At 41.3% G+C, this 25248-nt stretch overlaps 1 protein-coding gene across 1 annotated transcript in view; it reads left to right on the top strand.

The window, feature by feature from the left end:
• Positions 1–24269, top strand: part of MAP2K5 (mitogen-activated protein kinase kinase 5) — a 141758-nt gene extending 117489 nt beyond the window's left edge. The window contains exons 18-22 of the mRNA XM_018552818.1: positions 40–120; positions 7772–7804; positions 17247–17308; positions 17494–17539; positions 23892–24269. Coding sequence (XP_018408320.1) covers positions 40–120; positions 7772–7804; positions 17247–17308; positions 17494–17539; positions 23892–23996 — 327 coding nt within the window. The 3' untranslated portion in view covers positions 23997–24269. The remainder of the gene's footprint in view (positions 1–39; positions 121–7771; positions 7805–17246; positions 17309–17493; positions 17540–23891) is intronic.
• Positions 24270–25248: the final 979 nt, after the last annotated feature.

Below are 25248 nucleotides of genomic sequence, written 5' to 3'. Positions count from 1 at the left end.
TGTGATAAACTTCCCTGATCTGTCTTTCCTCTCTTGAAGAGTCTTCCTCATCTGCTTTGCAGGATCGAGGCAGAGGGCATTTCGGTGATCCTTATGGCTCCTAATTGGCCCAGAAGAGTGGTATGTGCACATCCTGCAAATGCTGACAGGCTCCCTGTGGCCTCTTCCAGACCTATGTGAACCTTCTATCTCCAGGCCCAGTACTCCATCCTGCTTCTCGGTTGCTGGCTTTGATGGCTTGGCTGTTGAAGCCGGGTTCCTGAGTAGTAGAGGACTGGCAGACTCTATTATTCCTAAACTCTCGCAATCCAGGTGCACCATCGCACCTAGAGGATTACTTTTGCCTGATGCGAACAGAAGTTTCTTTCGCAGAAACACTCTGTGGGGCGGATTTTGGCTTTCTTCCAATTGGGAAATGGATCAGAATATAGCCCTGAGTACTCTCAAGGGACAAATTATCCGTTTTGACCATCCTTTTTCGGTGCCTGTCTGCCTCTCATTCCTTGGTAAGGGCTTTTTGTTAAATGCCCTTACCTGTCTTGCCTGGATCTGGCTGGTGCTTTCATCTCTCCGTTGTGCTTGCTTTGAACCTATGATGGATATGACTTTGACAGATCTTGCCACAAGGTGGTTTTCCTTGTCACCATCACCTCGACTTGGAGTGTTTCGGAGTTGGCAGCACTATCGTGCAAAGAACCATTTCTTGTTCTCCACAAGGACAAAGTTGTTCTCATGCCAAGTGATTTCCTCTTGCCTAAAGTGGAGTCCTCATTTCGCCTTAACCATGACATCGTTCTTTCTTCTTTTTGTCCTACTCTGAAACATCCTAAGGAGATTGCTCTACATTGTGTTGGTTTAGTTTGGGCCCAACAAATGTATCTGTCTGCTATGGCTTTGTTCAGACATTCCAATTGTTTTTGTCCTTCCTGGGGGCTCCCTGTTTCTTGTTCCACTATTTCTCGGTGGATCAGACCATTGTCCTTGTACATGCCTATTCTGCTAATGGTAAGGCTCCATCTTTTTGTTTGAAGGCACTCCAGCATCTGCTCTCCAGATTTGTAAGGCCACCACCTGGTCTTCAGTTAACACGTTTACTAAGTTTTTACTAAGCTTTACCAGACTCTGCTGATGCTTGTTGTGACCATAAGGTGCTACAGTCTGCTTTTTTTAAGTTTGGGTTTCGCCCATTTGTGCTGTCTTGTGGGTTTGTTGGCGGTCGCTTGCTGTGTTGCCCACCCCCTCAGTTCTACTCCTAGTCTCTGAAACTGTCCTGTACAGTGCAATCAAGTAAACAGGACTGTTTGACTTTTCTGTTTCCTGGAGTAAAGTACAGAACACAGGACAATCCCCCCTGTTTTCTATTGCTTGCTAAAAAAAAAATGAGGGTTCCCTGGAGTTGGAGGGGTTATACAAGGATCGTCACAGCTTTGACCAGTGTCCATCACCTGAAAAAGCCTGCAGATTATCCAGTCATCCCAGAATCTACCTTTTGCCCTGTACTTTAGTCCAAGAAGCAGATTTTATTGGCAAGTCAAAAATCTTAATTTAGGGATGTGGGTATCATGCGCTTGAACATATGGTGACCAACTAATCATTATACATCTAAAAAGACAACAAATACAACAAATCTTACCTCCCTGGCTATGCAGCATGTCAAGGAAGTCACAAAAGTTGAACTAACTTTTTGTTTAGCAGATTAAACATTTCATATATATGTATTTCATCTACATGTTTTACAGTTTGACTGGAGTTTAACTTTAAAGTGAACCTTTCAACAAATTAGACTTTATTATATTGCACATGATGTGATGTCACTGTCAGTTTAACACAGGTAACATGCTGACAGGAAAAAATTTACTTATGCAGACAAGATGTGCAAGAAGAGAGGCGGCTGTACTAGGGAATTAACTGGTCAGTTTTTCCTAACGTTCTCAAAAGCACAATTAAATTCAATAAAACATTTATGGAAGGGAAAAACACTGAAAGTAAGCATTTAAAATGTTATTTCTGTGCTGTTACCTGCAGTTAAGTTAGTAACAGGGCCACTTTAGGTTAAATTTAAACCTTAAACTTAACCTATATTTCTAGCTCTTTAACACAATGAAAATTGTGGTATCACATTGAAAACTAATTTTACACCAATAATGTTGAAATTTCTCCAAATATTTCAGTTAAAATCTTCTGTGTGCAAATGTCCAACCACAACTGTTGTTGCTGAAATGGAAATTTGCCTGTAAAGTAAAACTTTACTTTTTAAAAAATGCTAGCAGGATTGCAGAAGAGACATACCATGTCTCGTACATGTTGCAAGAGTGAAATTTTATTTAACCCTGGGCCGGCCAATAAGGATGGCCGAAGACGCAAACCCTGTCTCCCTGACTGGTTGACCATGGACCTGCCGGTGAAGGAGCTCGCTTTCCTGGAGGGCAGGTAAGTATGATGGACCCTCGTTTTTAATTTGGTATAATAGTGCAGTCTTGCATATCGGGGTTAGGTATGTACATCGATCAGCCATAACATTATGACCACTGAAAGGTGAAGGGAATAACATTGATTATCTCGTTACAATGGCTCCTAGAAGTGGGTGGGATATAATAGGCAGCATGTAAACATTTTGTCCCTGAAGTTGATGTGATGGAAGCAGAAAAAATGGGCGAGCATAAGGATTTGAGCAACTTTGACAAGGGCCAGATGATGGCTGGACAACTCGGCCAGAGCAACTCCAAATCTGTTGGGATGTTCCCAGTCTACAGTAATCTGCAGTATAACCCCCCCACCCCCTTTCTCAGGCCTGCTCCTCTGCTCATTGACAGAAGGCAGTGGTCAGGTTCGATTTGAAATAGCCAAAATCAGGCTGGATACTGCTCACTACCCGTTGTTTACATTCAGCTGCCGGCTGCGGAATCTAGCCATCAGCTGGCAGCAAGATGTAAACAGAAATTTATTAGTGTGCATATGTCTATCAAGCAACCGCCAAAAAAAAATCGAGGACATATTATGTCTTCGATTTTTTTTTTGCCTGTTGCTTGAGAGTGTCGGTTACTTGAATGCCAGATAATGGGTAGTTTACTGTATTACAGATGCTCATTGGTAACGGCTTCTCTTTAAGAAAGACGTGAACTCTTGTCCGCAAGTTTTCTTGCAAAATTGCAAATGCGTAGAAGGGTACCTGATTGTGCAGGATGCTAATTTGACTATGGTTGCTTATCCTTACAAAAATATTAGGCATTTTTTTGAAAATTATATCTGCTACAGAGTGTAATAATGTAAAATTTGTTTTGGAATTCTCAAAGAGAGCCTTTGTTTTAATTGCAGAGATATTTACCAAAATTGTCTGAAGAGACTTTTGCTCATTACTTTACTGTTTGGCTTCCTCCCCACCTAAAAAAATTCAGTTGTTCATTGCTGAACATTCACCAGATAGTGCTCCAGAATTTAAAGCTGTTGACCAAAACTATGCTGCATATGCTTATCATGATCATGTTTTAGACTTCAATGGATGACATTTCTTTTCATCATCAGATGTAATGGTATATTTTGAAGGTTCCATTCAGAAGATCTAGTTGGCATTTCATTGCAGGATGTTGAATTGGACCTTAGAAGCCTAGCTTGGGTTTATATGGGTTTTCTGTACATCTTATCCAAGGATCCTCAAGGGTGCTCTTTCAGCTTTGGCAGGGGTCTTTGGGAGGTCTCTCCAGGCATAGCCTGTGATCAGAACACACACTAATTCCAACCCAGCCCCATGTTGTGATTAATTTGCATTCTTTGTCAGAAGTTAATGGAGTTTTTTATGACTGTTTCTGAAGAGCTGATCTGCTGTTTATACACTTACCAGCGGAAATCCTCGCCCTCCCCCGCACTGATTGATGGAGACGCTCTCTGTTATTCCAAACGGCTTTTTAAGCTGTTTTTAAGAATTATTTGAATAAAATGCAGGCGTGCATTGTGTCAGGAGGGAGAATAGAAGATTATCTGATGAACAAGATAGAAACGACAGATAAGAGAACGCAGTGGGAAGAACGATCAAAAGATGAAAAGGGATTGTGACATGGGAGTAGAGAGATTTGTACATCTTGTAGAAGATTCATTTAAAGGCTAGTAAAAAAAGAATTTTATGTAAAATGTTCCTGATATTCTGTATTATGATATGAGTATGTTACTGTAAAGGTTGTCTGAAACATCAGTCAGATAACACAAAAGCCACTGAAAGATCAAAGCCATTTTTCTTTTCTTTTTAAGTTTCTGTATTTTTGCCACCCCCTGACCCTTCCTCACCATACACATCAATTGCTCAGTGTATATTGGTCAAAGTCCTGAGAGGCATTGAACTGCGTGAACGGAGTCGCCTGCCTACTTTCCTACTCTGCAGAGAACTGTGAGCAGTCAACCTGCTAGACTTTGTCCTACACAGGTCTCCTGAGGTTCTCTATTGCAATCATATTCACCCTGGAACAGTTGATATTGTTTTACAGTTGTTGCCAAATCAAAACACTCCTCAGAAGTGCCAAAAAGAGGAAAGTAAAAATCAATGGATGACACACAGGAAATAATGAAAAGTTGTGACGACATACACTTGTCAAGCTGAGCTCCACAGGAAAAGCAATGTGCATGTATGGGCAAAGAATAATATGTACTAATGGCTTTATTAAAGTTACATATAGTTACATAGTATTTGAGGTTGAATAAAGACAAAGGTCCATGAAGTTCAACCTTTGTGTGTGTATGTGTGTGTACACAAGTCCCTGTGTGATCTAGTTTTTAAGAGTACCTGTACCCCTGTATGTTACGGTCTCTGAGGAAGTTATCTAAATGCTTTTTGAAGGATTCAATACTTTCTGCTGATACCACTGCTTGTGGAAGAGAGTTCCAAAATGTAACCGCTGTAACTGAAAAGAAGTCCCTACCCTCGTTGTGGTTAAATCTTTTCTCCACCAATTTTACGTGTTGGCCTCTAGTCTTTGTTATGAAGTTTACTGTAAAAAGTTTTTATTGCTGATGTTGCTATCACCACTAAACATTTTGTACATCAAAATCATGTTCCCTCATAATCTCCCACAGTGTGAAATAATCTTCCAGTGTGAACAAGTTTACATTTAGGAACCTTGTCTCATAGCTTTGGTCCTCCAGCCCCTTAATTAGTTTAGTTGCCCGCATCTGGACTCTCTCCAGCTCAAGGACATCCTTTCTGTGGATAGGTGACCAAAACTGAACCGCATACTCAAGATGTGGCGTACCAGCGATCTATAAAGTGGCAAAATTATTGCTGTGTCCCTACAGTACATTCCCTTTTTAATGCATGACGGTACGCTGCTTGCTTTGGCCTGGATAGCATTGCAAGCTGTTATTCAATCTGTGGTCTACTATGACCCCCAGATCTTTTTCCATTTCTACCTTCCCTAGTGGAGTACCCATTAATATGTATTCCGCTTGCCTGTTTTTAACCCAAAAATGCAATACTTTACATTTTTCAACATTAAACCTCATCTGCCATATAGTTGCCCACTCCCCTATTTTATCCAGTTCATCCTGTAATGTTAAAATGTCTTAGCCCGAGTCTATTACTCTCCCAATTTTAGTATCATTAGCAAACATAGAAACATGGCTATTAACATCTTCCCCCAAATCATTAATGAACAGGTTAAACAATATGGGGCCTAGCAAAGAACCATGGGGCACGCCACTCTTAACCTTAGACCAATGTGGCCTTAAACCAACCAGTTCTTTCATGGTCCTGTCCTCCTCAGCCTCTGGTATCTGGGTGCTAATTGTTAGGTGCAGAAATTCATAGCAACCAATCAATATCCATCTTGGACTAGTCTGAAAACGTGATTTCTGAGTTGTTACTTTGGTTTAGTCCACTTGAGAATAAGTCATTTTTATTGAATTAGGCCAGCATGTGTGCAGCACAGTAGAGGCTTCCTAACAAAGAAAGTATCTGCATGTCTCGCTTCCATCGCCAATCCAAAGTTTACTCCTAATTCTAAGATATTGGGTGGAACCATGCATACCATTTCAAATTGGCCATGGGCCAACTGAGCTTCCAGCACCACTGATTTACAGCACAGTTACAGCATAATATTATAGAGCTTTTTGTTCCATATGTATACAGATGTTTCAGGTTTGTTGGCCTTTATCAATAAATTGTAGAAAAGCCATGGTTTTCATGGAGTAGGTGTTGAGGGCTAACGAGACAGTATAACCAGACAGGTTCTGGTTCCTTTTTTTTTTTTGCAATTGACTGTATAATAATGGGCTGTATTTGTGTGCTAAACCAAAATGTACAGTTGCCCAGGGGCAAAAAAAGTATTTCCACCTCACCAAACCTTTGTGATTATATCAGTAAGACAAATCCTTTCAATTCATGATCTACCTTACCATAAGCACCTACATGGAGTAGATATCTATGGTACCTTTCTAACTTTGCTTTGGCCATCAGCTCCTGGTGGAGAATAGTATATCGGCTGAATTTGATTGTTTAAAATGATAAACTACTACTACTCCTAAAACAGTTGTGATTGGATATAAGAAGGGAGACATGCTATTAATTACCCTTCAATACAAATAATAGAATAATTTAAGCTTTGGTGACTTTTGGTCAACTTTTATATATGATTTATACAAACACAAAATTTCGACGTAGCTGAACTGTAAATATTAAAAGTGCCACCTCTACTAATGAAGGCAGATCACCCACTCGAGTTCACTTGATTTTCCAACAGTCCTTTTGCAGAAAAGCCTTTTCCTCTGGCAGTCTCGGCCTTCCCCTTCACACACACCAGATCCCTGTCCCATTACAGAGATATAATTAAAGTTTGTGTCTCCCAGCCAGAAATTAGGCAGGGGTGACACGCCAGGCCAGCCCTGGCAGGCGGCCAGAAATTCTAATTTCTGACGATGATTTAATTTCAATTTTAAATAAATCGTTTTTTAATTTAAAAAGAGCCAGTTTCCTCACATTAGCGATGATTGCCACATTAAGCTCTGCGCTCACGATGAAGCCGCATAAAACATTATTTATACACGGAGCGGAAACGGCTCTGCCTCCGAAATGGATTATGTTGTTTTTTTTTCCTCCCTCTTTCTAATATAACCTGGAGGATACTAAAAAGTGTTTGTGGTAAATTAGCATTCTGCCGACTTTCACCCATAAATGAGAGAAGAGCTATTAACACTTGTGTATTTTCATTATGTAAATTGTGTTAACACATGCCCACAAATTGCCACCAGCAAGACAATCATTTTCTCCCAGTGATCATAATGTGTCCTAGTGAGATGTTTTGATTATGACATGCTAATTACATATTGCCTTTTTTCCTCTCCGCTCTCCGTTTTATATATTTTCCCCTCCTGGTTTTTTTTTTTTTTTTATTCTTTTATTCTTCTTTGTGTGTTATTTATTGTGTTTTTTATTTAATATACATATTTTTTATCCACTTTCCTCCCCAGATTCCGATGGGGGGGGGGGGGGGGGGGGGAAAAAATTCACTTTTCTCTTTTTCCTGATGGCTGATTCTTCCTGCATGCTCCACTGCCTTGTTTTAAACTTTGCAAATTGCATTTTGAAGAAAAAACAAACATTTAACTGCCTGTATTAGATTAGGTACCATTAGAAATAATAGCAATGCTCCAACATCAATGTTTTTATAAGAGCTCTCTGCTGTTGATTAATCTTGCTATTTTTATTGCATTAATGGTGTTTTTTTGTGTCTCTTATGACTCTACTGTAGAGATATTGCATATAGGTTAATACTTGTCTCTCTCTCCGCAGCCGTTCCAGATATTGCAATGCATTGTTGATGAGGTGAGTCTCAGACTTATGTGCTTTCTCTCCTAAAGTCATTCCTAATGGAGTGGAAAGCTTATATTTTGTTTCCTAATGAAGCACAATGGACGACACCCTCTGATCTACAGTCTCCTGCAGACTGATCCTAGCAGTTGTATCAAGCCCCAGCGACAAGGCTGGAGAATATTAACTGGGGCTCAGGCCTGCCTGCTGGGATTCTGTAGAGAGCAGAATCTCCATGTGGACATAATGTTATTCAGTAGAATAATGTTCATAAGGGATGGAGGGTGTCATTTCAGTGCACTGCTGGGTTGACGTGGAGGCCATACTATATGTTTTTTTAAACTGGTTTGATATTTGTGTATGTATGTAAACAAGGGGGTTAAGCAAATTTGCTTAAATTTTTGTGTATCTATAGACATGAAATGGGGGGTGCTTGTTCTACATGTTTTTGGTTTGTTTTTTTTGCATGGGAGAGGGTGGTGATGTTCATAGATGGACACCCCACATTTGCTTCAGCCATGTCGGATTTTCCGCCTATTTTCTCTTTATGAGTTGTAGGATATGAGGGTGCATGTTTGTATGGTTCTTGATGAAAAAGGATTGCATGGTTGAGGCAGTTGGTTGAGAAAATTTTTCCACAATGGGTAGTTGGGAGAGAGTTTGAACCACCAGCCGATATTTACAGCTGTCTAACACCAGCAATTAATTTTTACCTAAATCCATAGCAAAGGCCTAAAACTCAGCTTCTCCCAGCTGTGTTGAGCGTGGAGGAGATCTTCTTGCTATGTCCCAGAGAGCTATAAAGTTCCACCTTGGATGAAACCATGCCTCACTGCACCCAAATCAGAAACATCCATTTTATGTGGAATTCTGCTTCAAAACAAAAAAAAAGAAAAGAAATATGACCCCCATCTTACATCTAATCTAGGGCCAACCTTAGGTTTGCAGCACATTTTAGGAAAGTTGCCACTGGTAAGTCACATGATGTGTTTGATCCCTTGCTTTTGTAGCGGATAAAAAAAATTACAGTTGGATGGGGGTGTTTATTTCGCAATCACAGCAATAGACAGTGGGGTGGAATTTATCAAAACTGGAGCAGTTGTCCATAGTAACCAATCAGCTTCTCTCTTCAGTTTGTTCAGTTAAGATCGGAAAATGAAAGCGAGAAGCTCATTGGTTGCAGTGCACAGCTGCTTCAGATTCTGTCTGCTCCAGTTTTGATAAATGCCCCTCTGTGTTCTTTTGTTTATTTGAAACATACAGAAATTATTTTCTCTCGTGTATGCCTGAATTGCTTTTTTGAAATGTTCAGATCTGTGTCCAGCGCTTTGGCTGCTGCATGGTGTCATCTCGGCTCACTGCTCTACGACCTGTTGGTTACACACATGCTCACTGCTCTGTGAGCTGCAAATGTGGTAGATAAAAGTCAGAGGCTTAGTGATCATACCACATACCCTAGTGCTTCTCAGCATCCCATACAACCTGCTGGCTCTAATGGGCCACATTTACTAAACACAGCTATGATATTTCTGCTCATGAATTCAGTCCTCTGTGCACTGGAATTGGACCAGTTATCTGACCCATTCTGTGTCTTTTCTGAGGAGCTGATTGTAGGTTTGCATTGTTCACTGGCTGTGCTGGATGAACCATGTTGTGATAATGTGAACCATGTTGTGTTAATGTGGAAAACAAAACCCTTAATAAGGGTTTCCATTAATTGTCTCTTTTGTAATTACAGCACTTGTTTCCCTGATAATTGGGCCACAGCAATTATTTGTATATTTACGAATCAGTTGCCGGTGTGATGCCACCATGGTGACTGTCAAATGTTGGCAACTATGTTCCTGTACATGGTCAGCACATATGTGTAGCCAAGGTGTCGTGAGTTGTGATTTTACCTGCAGCCACATATACTGGGGGTAATTTTGAAGCGCAGAGCAAAAAAAGGGGCTTTTGCACATACCAATCAATCGGATGTCTTATATTGTGTGCCTGCCTTGAGAGAACAGAATTGTGAATCTTTATGGTCCTCGCTTTAGTAACTGAATTGATTTGTTAGATAAGTACATGTTGTTGTCATTTGGGAGTCACTAAAACCTGGTACATGTTTTTATTAGGGATGCACCGAAAATTTTGTCCGCGGATATCGTCTGAAAATGGCACTTTGGGAAAAATAGCGAAAGTACCATTTTGTGGCCGAAATTGCAGTGCATCCATGGTTTCAGGACGCTGCTCTGTGTCAGAGGGGACACACCAGCGGGGAGGAGAGAAACATTCAGGAGGCCGAGCGGGGCAGGGGTGGAGAGCGTTGTGAGCGTGTCACAGGAGGCCGAGCTCTCCACCCCACTCAGCCTCCTGCGACAGATCGGGATGGAGAGCTGTGTGGGGGAGGAGACAGCTGTGAGCTGCCACAGGAGTGTTTGTAAATAATTGAGGACATAGTATGTTTACTGTATCCCCAATGATGAATAAATGGGAAGTGATCTACATAATTTCCTGTTCATTCATGATTGTGGACATGGTAACTCATACTATATCCACACTTTATGAATGGACAGGAGTATAGAGGCTTCCTGTTTATTCATAAAAGGGGCTGCAGAAAAGGGGATTTTAGGATTTGTGTCCTCTATCTTTTTCTATTTCAAAAGAGAAAAATATCAGGGGTCTGTTTAGATTTCCCCAGAGCCCCCAACAAAGTTTTTTTTTTAAATTAAATTATTTTTAAAAAATTAAAAAGGTTTCGGTCTGAAAATTCAATTTTTGTGCATCTCTAGTTTTTGCTTGTTCCTGCATAAAGGTGTATTTTAAAACAAACTTATGTGGAAAGAAATATGGGTGCTTCCTTTGCTGCCTTATTTTTCCAGTGCATGCTTCAAGACTATCCCCTTCTTCCATTACTACTGAATCACTGATTTGGATCAAGTAGTGGCATACCTGATGTGCACTTTAGGACAGCAATTTACTAGTGAAGTAAAGCCAACAATGACAGTCTTGGAACAAGCAACATTATAAAACAAGTCAGCATTGGGGCAGCTTCTTTATTTTTGTCCTGACACATTTGTTTTAATAAAGCATCAAAGTGTGTATGTGCAAAGTGCAATATACATATGCTAGCAGTTAGCAGTTACTAGAAGGCACAGTACTTTGCACTTTACAATTTCCTTAAGAGTAAATATGTTGTCCTATTTGTTATAGTGAATACGCTATTCTGTTTCTGGGTGTTTTACCACTGACACTAGCTAAAAACTTGTTTGTAAGTGATACACAAATTGGTTGACCAGAACGAAATGCCCCTTTGGACACACATCACAGGGCCTGATCAGTGGATCACATGTCTGGTCATTAAACAGCCTATGATCACTATACAAAGTGGCGATGTAATGTTCTGGTTGTTGTCATATCACTTTAAAACAGTGGTGGGGCCACATTTCATTATGTAAAAGGGCTAAACAATAGCGTTGTTTTCATAAACTTACTATTGCACCCCCAGTGGTGGGTCCATGACTGCCTGGGACGACAGGAAGTGCGTTAGGTGATGCTGGCTGGAAGACAAGCAATGCTGAACTTTGGGGAGGTAGGTCTGTGGGAAACAGCCCCAGGGATAGGGTGTGCATTGCAACGAAAGCTGTTTTTTAAATTTGTTGTCTTGTTTTCGCTTTTAAAGGTGCAAGGCACCATATTTAAAGGAGAACTATGGGGTCAGTGTTTTTCCCCATAGTTCTCCTTGGGGTAACGGGAGGACACAAACTAGCGTCCTCCCGTCACCCTAAGCTCAGTATACCGCGAGCTACAGCTCGCGGTATACTGAGACGCCTCACCTGGAGCGGATCCTGACTTAGATGACGGGATCCGCCCAGCTGCGTGAGTGACAGCTGGCTCTGCCTATCTAGAGGCAGAGCCAGCTGTACCCGCCCCATCCCCCGTCCATTCCGCCAGTCAGCGCTGGCAGATCGGAGCGGGGAGAGGGGAATCCAGCCCCTCCCCCTGTCACGGCAGAGAGCCGTGACTGGATCGAGAGGTGAGGGAACCCGGTATGTTTTCCCTCACCTCCCGATCTACTGAGCCGACCTGTGACAGTCTCATTGTCACAGGTCGGCTTAGAACTATGACGTGAGTGGAAATCACTCATGTCATAGTTCTCCTTTAAGAAAAAGAAATGTACAAAAATGACTTCAGCTGCAACAGCTCTATATCCCCTGTAGTTGTAAGAAAAAATGGCCTTCTACTTCTTTTTTTTTTTTGTGTGTGTGTATTATTTAGTGTACTTTGTTATCATTAGAGGTCATTAATAAAATTGGCAAAAAAAATCGATAAAAAAGAGATAAAAAGTGGCAGCTTTGGCATTTTAACACTAGGAAAATGCTTGTGCTGATGTCTCTTTACATTTTTAAAGTTGCGATTTCGACTTTCTTTTTGTTTTAAATACCTCAAATAATACAATTATACAAAAACTGGAAAGGGTATAGAATTATTTAATATTTTCTTATTTAATATTTTCTTTTTTTATTTCATAAACTGTTTTATTTTTATATTTTTTTAATGGATTTGTGCTTGAAACAAATCCATTCATATTACTCTGATTTGAAGTTAGTACAGTGGTGAGTAACCATTGCCCTCGTTTCACCTCCTGACATTCAAATGAATGGCTTTGTTTATCTTCAAACCCATTTGTACAATATGAGTGGGCCTGAAAATAAACAAACCCATTCATATCCGCAATTCCTGTAGGCTGTTGCAACAGGTGGCCAGTAGTCATCTGGCTGGGGAAAATAGGGGCAGGAGAAGGAAAGCCTGATAGCGTGAGAGGTGCCCAAGGGCCGTGTGACTGGCAGGGACACAGCCTACAATGGAGCGGTTGACAGAGGAAGAGGTGGCCAGGGAGATTGGCAACAGAGTGGTGCCTGCTGTGGGATAAGCAAACCAGACTGTTAAGGTTGGCTTATATAGAAGCAAGTCCCAATTTGTCATCAAACTAACCCAGCAGCTTTGTTTGCACTGACAGTGGCTCATGTATCAGTATGAACAACCCTGGGCTCCAGACCTACCTCGGGTCTGGAGCACAGCGGGCCTTATACTGAGCACTGGAGGGCTGCATGAGGCCCACAAGATGCATGTTGGGGACCAGGGGCTTAAAACATTTATTTCACTGACCTATAACTAAAATAGTAAAATAAACTTGCAAGTCAGGACAAGCTACCTTTGCATTGTTTACCACAATCTACTGATATATATAGGCATGTAGCTGTAATGGTGTACCATGTCCGTGGGCACAAGCAACCTGGCATCAATGTAGCTGCACTGATGTACCATGTCCCCGGCCACAAGCAGCCTGGCATCAATGTAGCTGTAATGGTGTACCATCTCCCCGGCCACAAGCAGCCTGGCATCAATGTAGCTGTAATGGTGTACCATCTCTCTGGCCGCAAGCAGCCTGGCATCAATGTAGCTGTAATGGTGTACCATCTCCCCAGCCACAAGCAGCCTGAAATCAATGTAGCTGTAATGGTGTACCATCTCCCCGGGCACAAGCAGCCTGACATCAATGTAGCTGTAATGGTGTACCATCTCCCCAGCCACAAGCAGCCAGGCATCAATGTAGCTGTAATGGTGTACCATCTCCCTGGCCACAAGCAGCCTGGCATCAATGTAGCTGTAATGGTGTACCATCTCTCTGGCCGCAAGCAGCCTGGCATCAATGTAGCTGTAATGGTGTACCATCTCCCCAGCCACAAGCAGCCTGAAATCAATGTAGCTGTAATGGTGTACCATCTCCCCGGGCACAAGCAGCCTGGCATCAATGTAGCTGTAATGGTGTACCATCTCCCCAGCCACAAGCAGCCTGGCATCAATGTAGCTGTAATGGTGTACCATCTCCCCAGCCACAAGCAGCCAGGCATCAATGTAGCTGTAATGGTGTACCATCTGCCTGGACACAAGCAGCCTGGCATCAATGTAGCTGTAATGGTGTACCATCTCCCCAGCCACAAGCAGCCTGGCATCAAAGTACCTGCAATGGTGTACCATCTCCCCAGCCACAAGCAGCCTGGCATCAATGTAGCTGTAATGGTGTACCATCTGCCTGGACACAAGCAGCCTGGCAGCAATGTAGCTGTAATGGTGTACCATCTCCCCAGCCACAAGCAGCCTGGCATCAATGTAGCTGTAATGGTGTACCATCTCCCCGGTCACAAGCAGCCTGGCATCAATGTAGCTGTAATGTTGTACCATCTCCCCGGCCACAAGCAGCCTGACATCAATGTAGCTGTAATGGTGTACCATCTCCCGGGCCACAAGCAGCCTGGCATCAATGTAGCTGTAAAGTGTGCTTCCTTCCGTAAAGCCGATGTGTCAAACTCAAATAAAACAGTGTGTCGAACTTAGTGGTGTCCAAACATTTTTTAATAAGCGTTATGCTTACACAACAACACTTTAGTGATCTCTTGTAAAAAATATATATTTTTAAGATTTAGTAACTGATTTAATGTAGAACTGTAATAATGGACTTCATGCCTCATTTTTTTAAACATAAATCATACATGTTGCAAAATTATACAAACAAACATGGCATTAATCCTCTACTTGCATTTTGGGGCCTGATTCAGTTTACATTCTAATGTAAATGGGTAATTGGGGCACATGTGTGAAAATAAAAGTTTAATCTGCCTTTTATAAAGACCCCCATTCAAAAATAATATGTTCTTCTTGATAAAATGTTTATTGCACTATATTTTTTGAAAGTTCACATGTCATTTTTGTAACTTGTGTTAAAGTCTGTGTACAAAATAATCTGAATTTGTGACAGTGACATTTATACATGCCAATGTAATGCCAATGTAATGGCTATGGGTATGCACACAGATTTTAACTGGACAATGGATTAGATTGGCAGTACTTGTCCTACATTTTCAAATGATCCCAGTTGTCTTCCTGTGGACAATCTGGGCTCTTCCATCTGGTCCTGGCATGACTGTAAATGGCAAACATTTTACATTAGAATCAGCAGTATTCTATGGATATATTATCATTCTTTTTAATCAATATTCAGTCATGAATATGTAACAGCATCACACAATTTTAAATTTACTATACTTTTTAACAGGCTTTCAAAAAAAGCTAACGTTGACCCATCATATATATTGCACTTCAATGGGGTACATGCCAACGTTACACCATCACATTATTTTGAGAATAATTTACCCCTTTTTCTTGCCATGAAGGTTTGCTTTTTGCCAGACTCTGGACAGCCTAGATCAAATGGTCTCTGGCTACCAATCGTTACTGCAGGAAGTTTCCAATTCGTAGTAAGATTAAGGGATCCAAAAGGAATCTCCCCTTCATATCCAGAAAGTTTAAGTGATACCTTTTGATTGGCTAACTTACGTTTTCAAAGTTGCAAGCTTTCCGGATGCCTCAGATCCTTTCTTCTTGCTTCAAATATTTCTGGAAATGGTTCTGAAACCCAAATATGTATACAAGGAGGAGCAATAAAATATACATATATTAAAAAATGCAACTGTTTTTTTTTTTCTTGACACACTTGAGTGGTAAAGACTATTGAGATAGGGATCAGACTTTAAAATTGTTATTTGGGTAACTGACTCAAAGATAAGGAGTCCAGCCACAATCCTTTTGAAATATCCATGTATCAAAGAATCAATAAAATACAACCATGTGGCTTTCAGAACCATTTGCAAAAATGTATAAAGCTGGAAGAAGGGTTTTAAAAAGCCCAATAGCTTGCATCTTCAATAACTTAAATTGGCTAATAAAGAGTATCACTTCCACTCATCACTAAAGGGTAATCACCTCCAAAGGGTATCATCATCCAAGCTTACTGTGTTGTTTATATATATATATATATACAGGTGAAACTCAAATAATTAGAATATTGTGCAAAAGTAATTGCAGTAAGTGCTGCAAAAGGGGCCCAAACTCACCCACAGCCACACACACACACACACACACAGACACACACACACACACACACAGACACACACACACACACAGCCACACACAGACACACACACATAGACAGACACACTCGTAAGACTACTACTTACGTTAAGTTGTCTGGGCAAACTTAAAGAAACACATTCAATACACACACACATATTGGGTATCGTCTCGCACACAACAGTGAGAGCAATAATTATAGGGCCATTATTCACTGTTACCTCTAACTGGTGACCTGTAAAAGCTTTAAAAATGTTGTCTATGGACAGTTTTGAGTACCATGGTTTTTTGCAGTTTCATGGGCGCATGCAATTTGAAGCTTAATGTGTTTCATATCTATTTACTTGGTGCAACCTCGTCTTTTATATTGTACAAAAAAAATGGATGTTATATTGTGTTTTATGTGCCCTAACATAACTTTAAAGGTACTTTTACATACATTTTATGAACAGGTGCATTAATATTGTGTGACATTAAAAATCTCAGCTGCCACCATTTTATTCTGCTTTTAGAAAATATTTTTGTGTGTGTGTTTGTGCGGGGGTTTGTTTGTGTTTCTGTGTGTGTGTTTCTGCAAAAATGGCAGTGGAAAGGTTCAAAAACAGTAAAATATTAAGGATAATGAATTGAAAAGTTGTGTAGACGCCATGTCCCTATATTAATATAGACACGCACCAACAGTATATTGCAACGGGACTTTTAAGGTGGCACAACAACTAACCAATTATGTAATATAACTAAAGGGGTCTTTAATTTTAATACGTCATACAGGTTCAAATAAAATACTTTTAATCATTCATGACATCATATGTAGAGCTGGTATATGCAATCCATATCTATATGTCCATATGTCTCCATCAAACACTGATCAGCAAGCTTTACATGTTTTTACATTCCTTAGGGAAGTCATAATTTTAACTTAAAGGAGAACTATGGGGTTAAGGCTTTTCCCCATAGTTCTCCTAAGGGTAACGGGAGGACACACACTAGCGTCCTCCCGTCACCCTAAGCTCAGTATACCGCAAGCTACAGCTCGCGGTATACTGAGACGCCACAGCTGAAGCGGATCTCGACAATTATGTCTGGATCCGCCCAGTGCGTGAGTGACAGCTGGCTCTGCCTACCTAGAGGCATAGCCAGCTGTACCCGCCCCCCTCCCCCGTACGTTCCACCAGTCAGCGCTGGAGGATCGGAGCGGGGAGGGGGGAATCCAGTCCCTCCCCAGTCACGGCAGAGTGCCGTGACAGGATCGAGAAGTGAGCCGGTATTTATTCGCTCACTTCCCGATCTACTGAGCTCAATGGTTCAATGGAGCTTTGTTTTATTAAACCAGTAATCTAAAAGAAGATTGATTCTAAATACTAGAGTAAAGAAAGTGTGCAGAGCAGGGTGTCTCTACGTTTTCTTTTTAATCACATACAAATCTTATAAGTGACTTCATATAGTGAGGATATAACAATACAACTTTTGCATTGATGGCATATTATTCTTCTCGACATTATAGGATTCTCCCGTTCTTCCTGTTGGTGAATTCTCCGAGTCCTTTGTACATTTCATCACTCAATGGTAAGAATGCTGCAGTGAGTCGTAGTCTACCTTACTTCTATGTTACGTGAAATGAGGAGTTGGCCAAAATTCAAGTATGCATACAGTTGAATATGTATATTGTGTAAATAGTTTGTGTCTCTAGTGCTTCCTCTTTGATTGTGTTTTGCACAGCTAGAATCCACATAATTCTCTTTGTTTTACAGCATGAGAAAACAGCCAAAGGAGAGGCCAGCGCCAGAAGAACTAATGGTAAGGATCAGTTGTGGCAAACCACAATAATACTGTAGGAGCAATGAGCTTCATTTGCAGGTGCCTGTGTAAATAATTCTGTTGAGCAAGTAGCCAGCTTTAGAATCTTGCATCTTATTGGTAGATATGATATGATATGTTGCTTGGAGCCAGCATAACTCACTTAGCCAGTGTGACCATAATCAGTCCACCATTCCTGGGCTCAGTACTTTGTATTGGACCCTTCTCAGTGGCTTTGTTTGGCCCCCTTCTATACGCCCACCCCTTCTTTCATACTTACTGTCTACACTGCTGGCCATGTGCTTACACAGCCATCCTCTACCTTTCTCTTTGTTGAATTCTAGGGAAGCAGAATTGATTGAGTCTTTTAGCACCTTTTATCTTAAATTCCTTTGTGACAGGTGGGCTCAGCTGTGACAGGCAATCTGGCCCTACTGTCACTTTGTGAAACCTGCTGAGGGATCTGTATGTGAACTAGTGTGATTGAGATAAAGAGGCAGTAATTGCAGAATCTTGTACTGTATCTGTGTTTACCTTCACACTGTACACTCAGAGGTCCTGACATAGCCACCCAACAGGGAATCTGCTTAAACATGTCACTGCTGTTGGTAGTAATATTATTACTCTTTCAAAGGAAACAGAATGGACCAGTTATAGATCAGGACTAAAGGTGCCCACAGACATCAGAATGTTCACCTGTCCCAGATTGTTTTAGCCAGATCAGGTTGCATTCATATGTCTGCAGGTCTTACCCAACATAGCAGACAGCTCCTTTCTTGGGGAAGAGTTAATTGGTCGCTTTGAATTTTTCCTAGCCGATCGCTGATTTATCCTCCTAAGGAGGATCGTATGTGATCTACAAGCCAAATTGTTAATGTCTTTTAGTAGCTTTACCTTTGAACTAAGTTACATCTTTATTTTGCATTACTAGGCCTCTATTACAGTGACCGAAAGGAACTCTCATGCTGCTGATAGCAGCCACATGCGATTGTCATTGCTAAATCTGCTTTGACAAGTGTTAATACTTAATTCAATCACTGTGATATGTTAACCTCTATGGAGGTCTCCAGCAACATATCAAAAATGCATTTTCATTCTCAATGAAAATTGAACAAGAAGTGTTACTGGCAGCGGTGCAACCTTTGCTGCATATTTTGCAAATCAGCCACATGTTCTGTAAATGAAGCTATGACCAGCAAAAATACAACTCTGATTTTGTTAAAAATGGAAATATATACTTGCCGTACAAGCAACTTTCTTCTTTTATTATAATTACATTTCAGCCACCCATGAATTTCTTTAACTGCAGAGTTTTCTTATCATTGCTCCATGGCCACAGAGTACAGTCTGTAGTCAGGATTTCTCCAGAATTTGCCATTCTGCAACTGTCTCTTTTCCTTACTCACAGTATTGTGCCTGAGGTTAAATTACATACATCCTCCTTTATAAATTGCAAACCCAGCATCTCCTTAGATGCATATACGGCTGGAGGTCCCAGGGCAATAAAACATTGTAATAAAGCAACTATCTTAAAAATGAACCCGGTTATGTCTGCTCAATGGGGACATAAACAACCATAAAACCCTGAAAAAAAGTTCTACACTTTTCACAGAGACAAGGTTACAGTGCCCTTATGTGACATTTCAGATCAGAGTAAATCCCTTCTTCAGCACTGCACATGCTCTGTGCTTAAAGGGAATCTCTAGATATAAGGTACTTTCGAGATGGTATTATTGCCCCGCTATACTCCAGACTATGTATCCCTCCGTTTCTGTACAATGCTGGCGTCGCTTGTCATACCCAGGGACGATGTTGCACATCTGCTGGTCCTGCCCGCTGTTGACCCCATTCTGGAAGGATATTTTCGATACCTATGACCAGATCCTTCACACCAAGGTGGACAGGTCCCCGAAAGTGGCCCTCCTGTCCGTGCTCCCGGGTTCAATTTCCTCAGCTAAGAAGGGCCTGCTCACATTTTTCATGATGGCGGCTAGGTCATACCGCGACACTGGAAGTCGAGTACTCCTCCTACTACCCGTGAGTGGGTGCTTGAATTGAAATCTGTATGCTGGGTGGAAAAGCTTACTGCGGCTTTGTACCACCGAGATGCCAAATTGAATGCTACTTGGAGTGTCTGGTAGCATTTCTGTACTACTGGGGGCTTTCGTAGTCTTTTGGCTCTATAACTAGATGCCTCTGTGTAGGAGTACATCTTTAAAAACCCCGGACCCATGATTGCACCGTAGCCCCTCTCTTCCCCCCTTCCTCTTATTTTCTCTCTATTCTTTACCTCTCTTTCTTTCTCCCCCTCAGGTGGGGCTGTTCACACTAAGGCCTGGTTCACACCTGGGCGTTTTACAGCGCGTTCCTACGCTCTGTAAAACGCTCAACATATGAAAACCAATGATTGCCTATGGGCATGGTTCCCACCTGGACGTTTTACAGCACGTAGGAACGCACTGTAAAACGCCCTACGCCCAAAGAAGTAAAGGAGCTTCTTTGGGGCGTATTTGCCACGCGTATCCATTGAGATACAGCCAGGTAGCCCTCAGAAACGTGCGTTTGTCGCACGTTTTTTTACCGCGAATCGCTGTAAAAACGTGCGACAAACGCGCATATTCGATGCGCCTAGGTGTGAACCCAGCCTTAGTGTGGGCACTATGGAGCTACATGGCTTGATATCACTAGGTCATTGTCCTTCCTAGCCTAAAAATGCATGGTAACGATGTGAGTGCTGTTATAGTATCTGGATGCTGTACCCATATAGTGCCTGAGAAGGAAGTGGCGTTGGTATTTTTACACTCGATTTATATGCTCCATGTCTTTTATGTACTTCTGTATTGTCTTCTTTACTGAATACTCAAAGGTTTTCTAATAAACATACTCTTTAAAAAAAAAAAAAGGGAATCTGTGAGCTACCATTGTTCATCTGTCTTTGAAAGTACAGACTCTAGCAGGGTTATTCACAAAAGGGTGAAGAGTTTAGAGAAGGCAGGAGAAGGGAACAATCTAGGACAAAATAGCTGAATTGGAGAATTTTTCCAAATCGGCTATTTTGGCCTAGATTGTTCACTTCTCCTGCCTTCTCCAAACCCATCACCCTTTTGTGAATAGCCCTGTAGGACTGTCACCCTGAACATTCCTAATGAGTCTATGATGAGAAACACGTTTACAGGCAGGGAGCTTGAGCTTTTGAAATTTCCCTTGCTGCATGTTTCTTCCATGTCAGGGACTCATTAGGTAGAAAACCAGGATCAGAATGACAATCTCGGAGCTTTTATCTTTAAAATTAAGTGAGCAATGGCAGCTCTCATACTTCTACCTTCACAATTCCTCTTACAGAATGTTATAAAGAGTATGGATTATAAAATAGCTTATTTCTACTTAATTACTGCAGACATTCCTGGTGTCTAAGAATAGTTTAGGCCTTGGCACAGAATTTTCCCTACTGTATAATGTACAATCATATGCTGTGAATATTCATACCCCACTCTACAATTACCAGACAACTGTGTAGAAATTCATAGTCCTGGGCAATGGGGACCATATTTCTGTAAACAGATTCTCTTCAAACAATTGGAGTTCTTACAATAAATAGGACCATTTGCTGATGTGATGTAATTTGCTTTTTATTTAGCCCTAATTGACCCCGGCATGTCGGAAGGCCTCAGATCGCACATGTAGTTTTGGCAGAGTTCACTAACCACTTCTCATCTCTGGCAAGCAATACAGTCCCAGGGTCAGCAAGTGGCATTTCTGAAAAGTCTTATTGAAATGCTGTGTGCATTAATCATCTTGCCGCCCGCTCAACCAGGCCCACCTGACTGCTACAATCAGACACCGTGCTGCCCCTGGGACTCCATGCATATTCTTAATTGTTTCTAGGCCTTGATGGTCTTTTAATCCAAGATTAATTTATGCAATTTTAAATAACTCTTCTTATGATTAATAAGCTTGAAAATTAAAAGGAGTTGGAAGCAATTATAATAAGCGGTTGGTCATAACCTCATTAAGAGGAGGAGGAGGAGTGGTTACTTAAAATACACAGTCTAAGTTTTGAGAATTCTGCAGACTGAGACAATGCGGTGACTGAAAGGTCAGGAAATCCTTCCAAGACAAGATAGGGTCAGGTGATGGCTGCATGACACCAATCCTTCATCTGTTATAGGGAAAGTAATATCGCTATTCAGTGTTGTACAAGCCCAGCATTACTGCCAGTAAGAGCTTTTGTAGATGGGAGTTATTGTACAATGCCGTTCGCATTTAAATGCAGTGCTGCACAAATGCATGTACTGCAGCACAAAACAGGGCAAAAGGCTGCATTTGACCTGCTTATCCAGCAGTGCAGACCTACTGTGTCCAGAGAAAAACAAAGCAAAGCAGGTCAAATGCAGCCTCAGAACTGTCATCTGCACTACACCACTGAAGCAAATGGGAATCTGCTAGCCTGCGTTTGTGTGTGTGTGTCAAACAAATGTCAAATACAAGAAAACAACACCTGTCTACACTGTCACACTCAACGGGTCTTCCATGCATGCAGTGCCGCAGCCAGTCTGAACCCAGGCACTAAGTTAAGTGGCTGCTGGATGTGTTGCTTTGCAATTGAGCAACATGTCATTATAGTAGCTGCCTGTGCCTCCAATCTTCTGAGACTGTCTCTGCACATCCAGCATTGCTGTGCATTCTAGCAAACCTCAGTGTCTCGCATGCACCCCAGCCAACCTCTGTGTCTCCCATGTCCTCTGCACTCCTATGTACCCCACTCTCCAGAGAATGTGTTCCAGTGTGTTTAAAGTGACTGCAGCATTCCTAGTACTTGTCATCCCCTGCTAGGCTCCCTTGCACCTTCCTTTCCAAAATGTTCTCTCCAGCTAAAAAAAAAATACTCCACTGGAGATTGGGAACTACCTGCCCTCAAACAGTCTTGAGGAGTGGTGATACCTCTTGGAAGGGTTGCCTCATCATATTATCATCTTCACAGATTATAAGAACCCTTCAGTACCTTCAGACTGCCCATTGCTTGAATCCCAGACAGGCCCATTGGTCCTTGTTTTTCTCCGGGTTTGACTTTGTGATCAGCTTTAAACATGAGATTTTGAAGCTCCCATTGAGCCATAATTCGCCCCACTAATGTCCTGGCTGACATCCATTTGGGAGTCTGCTATTCCCCCAAGCAAATCTTGAATGCCTCAGAATTAAGAACCAAACTGCTACGTTGAGCCCAAGACTCCAACCTCTCTAGATATCCAGGAATTGACAGAACACTCGTGTTTTTCCATGTCAATACTGGTGGCCGAATCTTTGCACAAATGTGGAGGATATGTGCGCTTTGTGCCCAAATGAAGTCTCTTTTCAGCCTACCACCCACAGTCCAACAAACTAACTGAGAGAATTAACCAATCTCTTGTGCAATATCATTGATCCTTTGTGTCTGCCCACCAACCGTGGGGCCTTTTTATTCTGGGCGGAATTTGCCCATAATAACCATCATGATACCAGCACCAATGAATACCCACTCTTCATTGTTTACCACAGGCATCCATGCTTGGATTCCCGCACTCACTGCACTGCAGAAGGACTTTAATCAATTCTGGTTTTAGGTTCAAAACTACCTTCAGCAATGTGCAGCCAGACACAAGAAATCTGCTAATCAACACAGTCAAAAGAAATCTAGCCGTGTGCGGCAAGTTTAAGGCTGACTGCTTCATAGACACATGGGCTGTTTTCTCTAATATCTGTGTACACTGATTACTGTCTAGCCACCAAAGACATGCTTATCTCATTCTATACAACTCTAATCAGCTACATCTAGTTGATTATATTGCATCCATAATTAGTTTACTACGCGTATTCTCCTGAACAGAGTTCTTTTCTGATTCAAACTTCTCATGCTATTTACCTATAAGCACCTCTTGAGTAGAAATATTGTCCTCTTTATTTGTCCAGGCATTGCACAGATGTGCCCCCAAACCTTCCTCTTCTCCTTAACAACTTGTACCAGCATTGTTTTTTTCTTTTACCTTGTTCCTGTAGTGAGAAGCAGCTTTTCTACACATGTAATGTAAGTATTGTTCTCTTTCCTGTGATGGTAGGAACCATCTAGCAAATACATACTAATGGAGGATGGTAACCTTGTGAACTCCTGTCATATAGTCTCATGATGTCATTCTTACTGTGTATAGAGGAGAAGGTGTCATTTACTTTTCTACTTTATATTTAAAACAATAAAAAAAGATCACAATTGTAACATTTCAGTTATAGTGCTTGTGGAAATTGTCATATTACCAAGGATAATATAGTATTAGGATTATACTGGATGTGTTCACAGGATAATATGATCTTCTTTTTACAGGGCCATCCATTTATTGTGCAGTTCGATGACGGAAACACAGAGGTGGTGTCCATGTGGGTGTGTAGGGCATTGGAGGAGCGTCGGGCACAGAACAGCCAAGAGTGAGAATGAATTGATCATATGAACTAATTGGTTCAATAGAACCTCTGTCCTATCCACAATGCACTTTGTTTACATGTTCAGTGCCAGGAGAACTGACCATGCCATATGGGCATATGCTTGGTAGTAACATATACCAGCTTCATACGGCATCTCTGAGGAAGAATGTTAAGGACTTTGGGAACATTGAAAATGTGTCTGACTGTTACGCCATGTCTCTTGCAAGAACATCTTAATAGTTTATGAATTAGAGAGGGCTTAAGAAGGGGATTCTCTCTCTCTCTCTCTCTCTCTCTCTCTCTCTCCCTCTCTCCGTAGCCAGACTCTTTAGAATGTATGGGTCTCATTTGCCAGATAAACCAACTGTACTCACAGCAGGCCACAGTTCGTGCATTGTCTTCCAGAATTCTGGATTGTGCTACTTATTCAAGTGCCATATTTATATTGGAATTTGGAGGCTTTGTTCGCTTGGACATTTGACAATTTGTGGTTTGTAGGGTGACAATTTTATCTTCAGCTTACAGACGCTCAGGTTTACCATCTTCCCACATGGCAAGTAAGAGTGGCTTCCTCTTATGAAATCCCTATGTTATTGTTTTGGATTTTGATGGTATGTCTTGCACAAATATTTGCTTTCTCTGTACTAATAAACTTTTTATACAAATGAAATGTCATTTGTGTTTAATGTTATTAAACTAATGCCTTCAAATGAAAACTACTAGTATAGCACTGGTCTTGACTCTGGTCTTTGACCTTACAATGTAGGAAGGATATAAGTAAGACTATAGAATACTAAACACAAAAATAAGAGGGATGGTTGACCAGTCTTCACATTTTAATAATTGGGTGTATAGCTAGATCTGACATATCTGGACGTCCAACCTCAAACAGATCTCTTGTGTCTACTGAACCGCAGACCTGGTATCTCCAGTGGCCAGTGTTTTGTTGAATTCCAGTCTCCAATGCATGGTGTGTAACAAACATCAAATCTCTGATCGCTTATGAACATACTGTAAATGCTTTTTTATTCAAATATAAACATTTATCCTGTTCCAACACTTGTAGCTTCCAAGCATTACCTTTTGTGTTTTTTTATTTTGCTGTTTGTATAATATTTTGTATGATATCATTAATAATTTAGCACTAGCAGTCTACTGCTTGAAAATGTCTCCAATACATTTGGGAAGGCTGGCTCTTTTTTTATTATGCCAGTGCAGAGCTGGTGTGCAGTAATCTTGTTACAATGACTGACGGGGGG

This window comes from Nanorana parkeri, unplaced genomic scaffold (genome assembly GCF_000935625.1).
Source record: "Nanorana parkeri isolate BGI_ZX_2015 unplaced genomic scaffold, ASM93562v1 scaffold98, whole genome shotgun sequence".
NCBI lineage: Eukaryota > Metazoa > Chordata > Amphibia > Anura > Dicroglossidae > Nanorana > Nanorana parkeri.
Note: the sequence above shows the minus strand (reverse complement) of the source record. Positions and strands in the feature narration are given on the sequence as shown.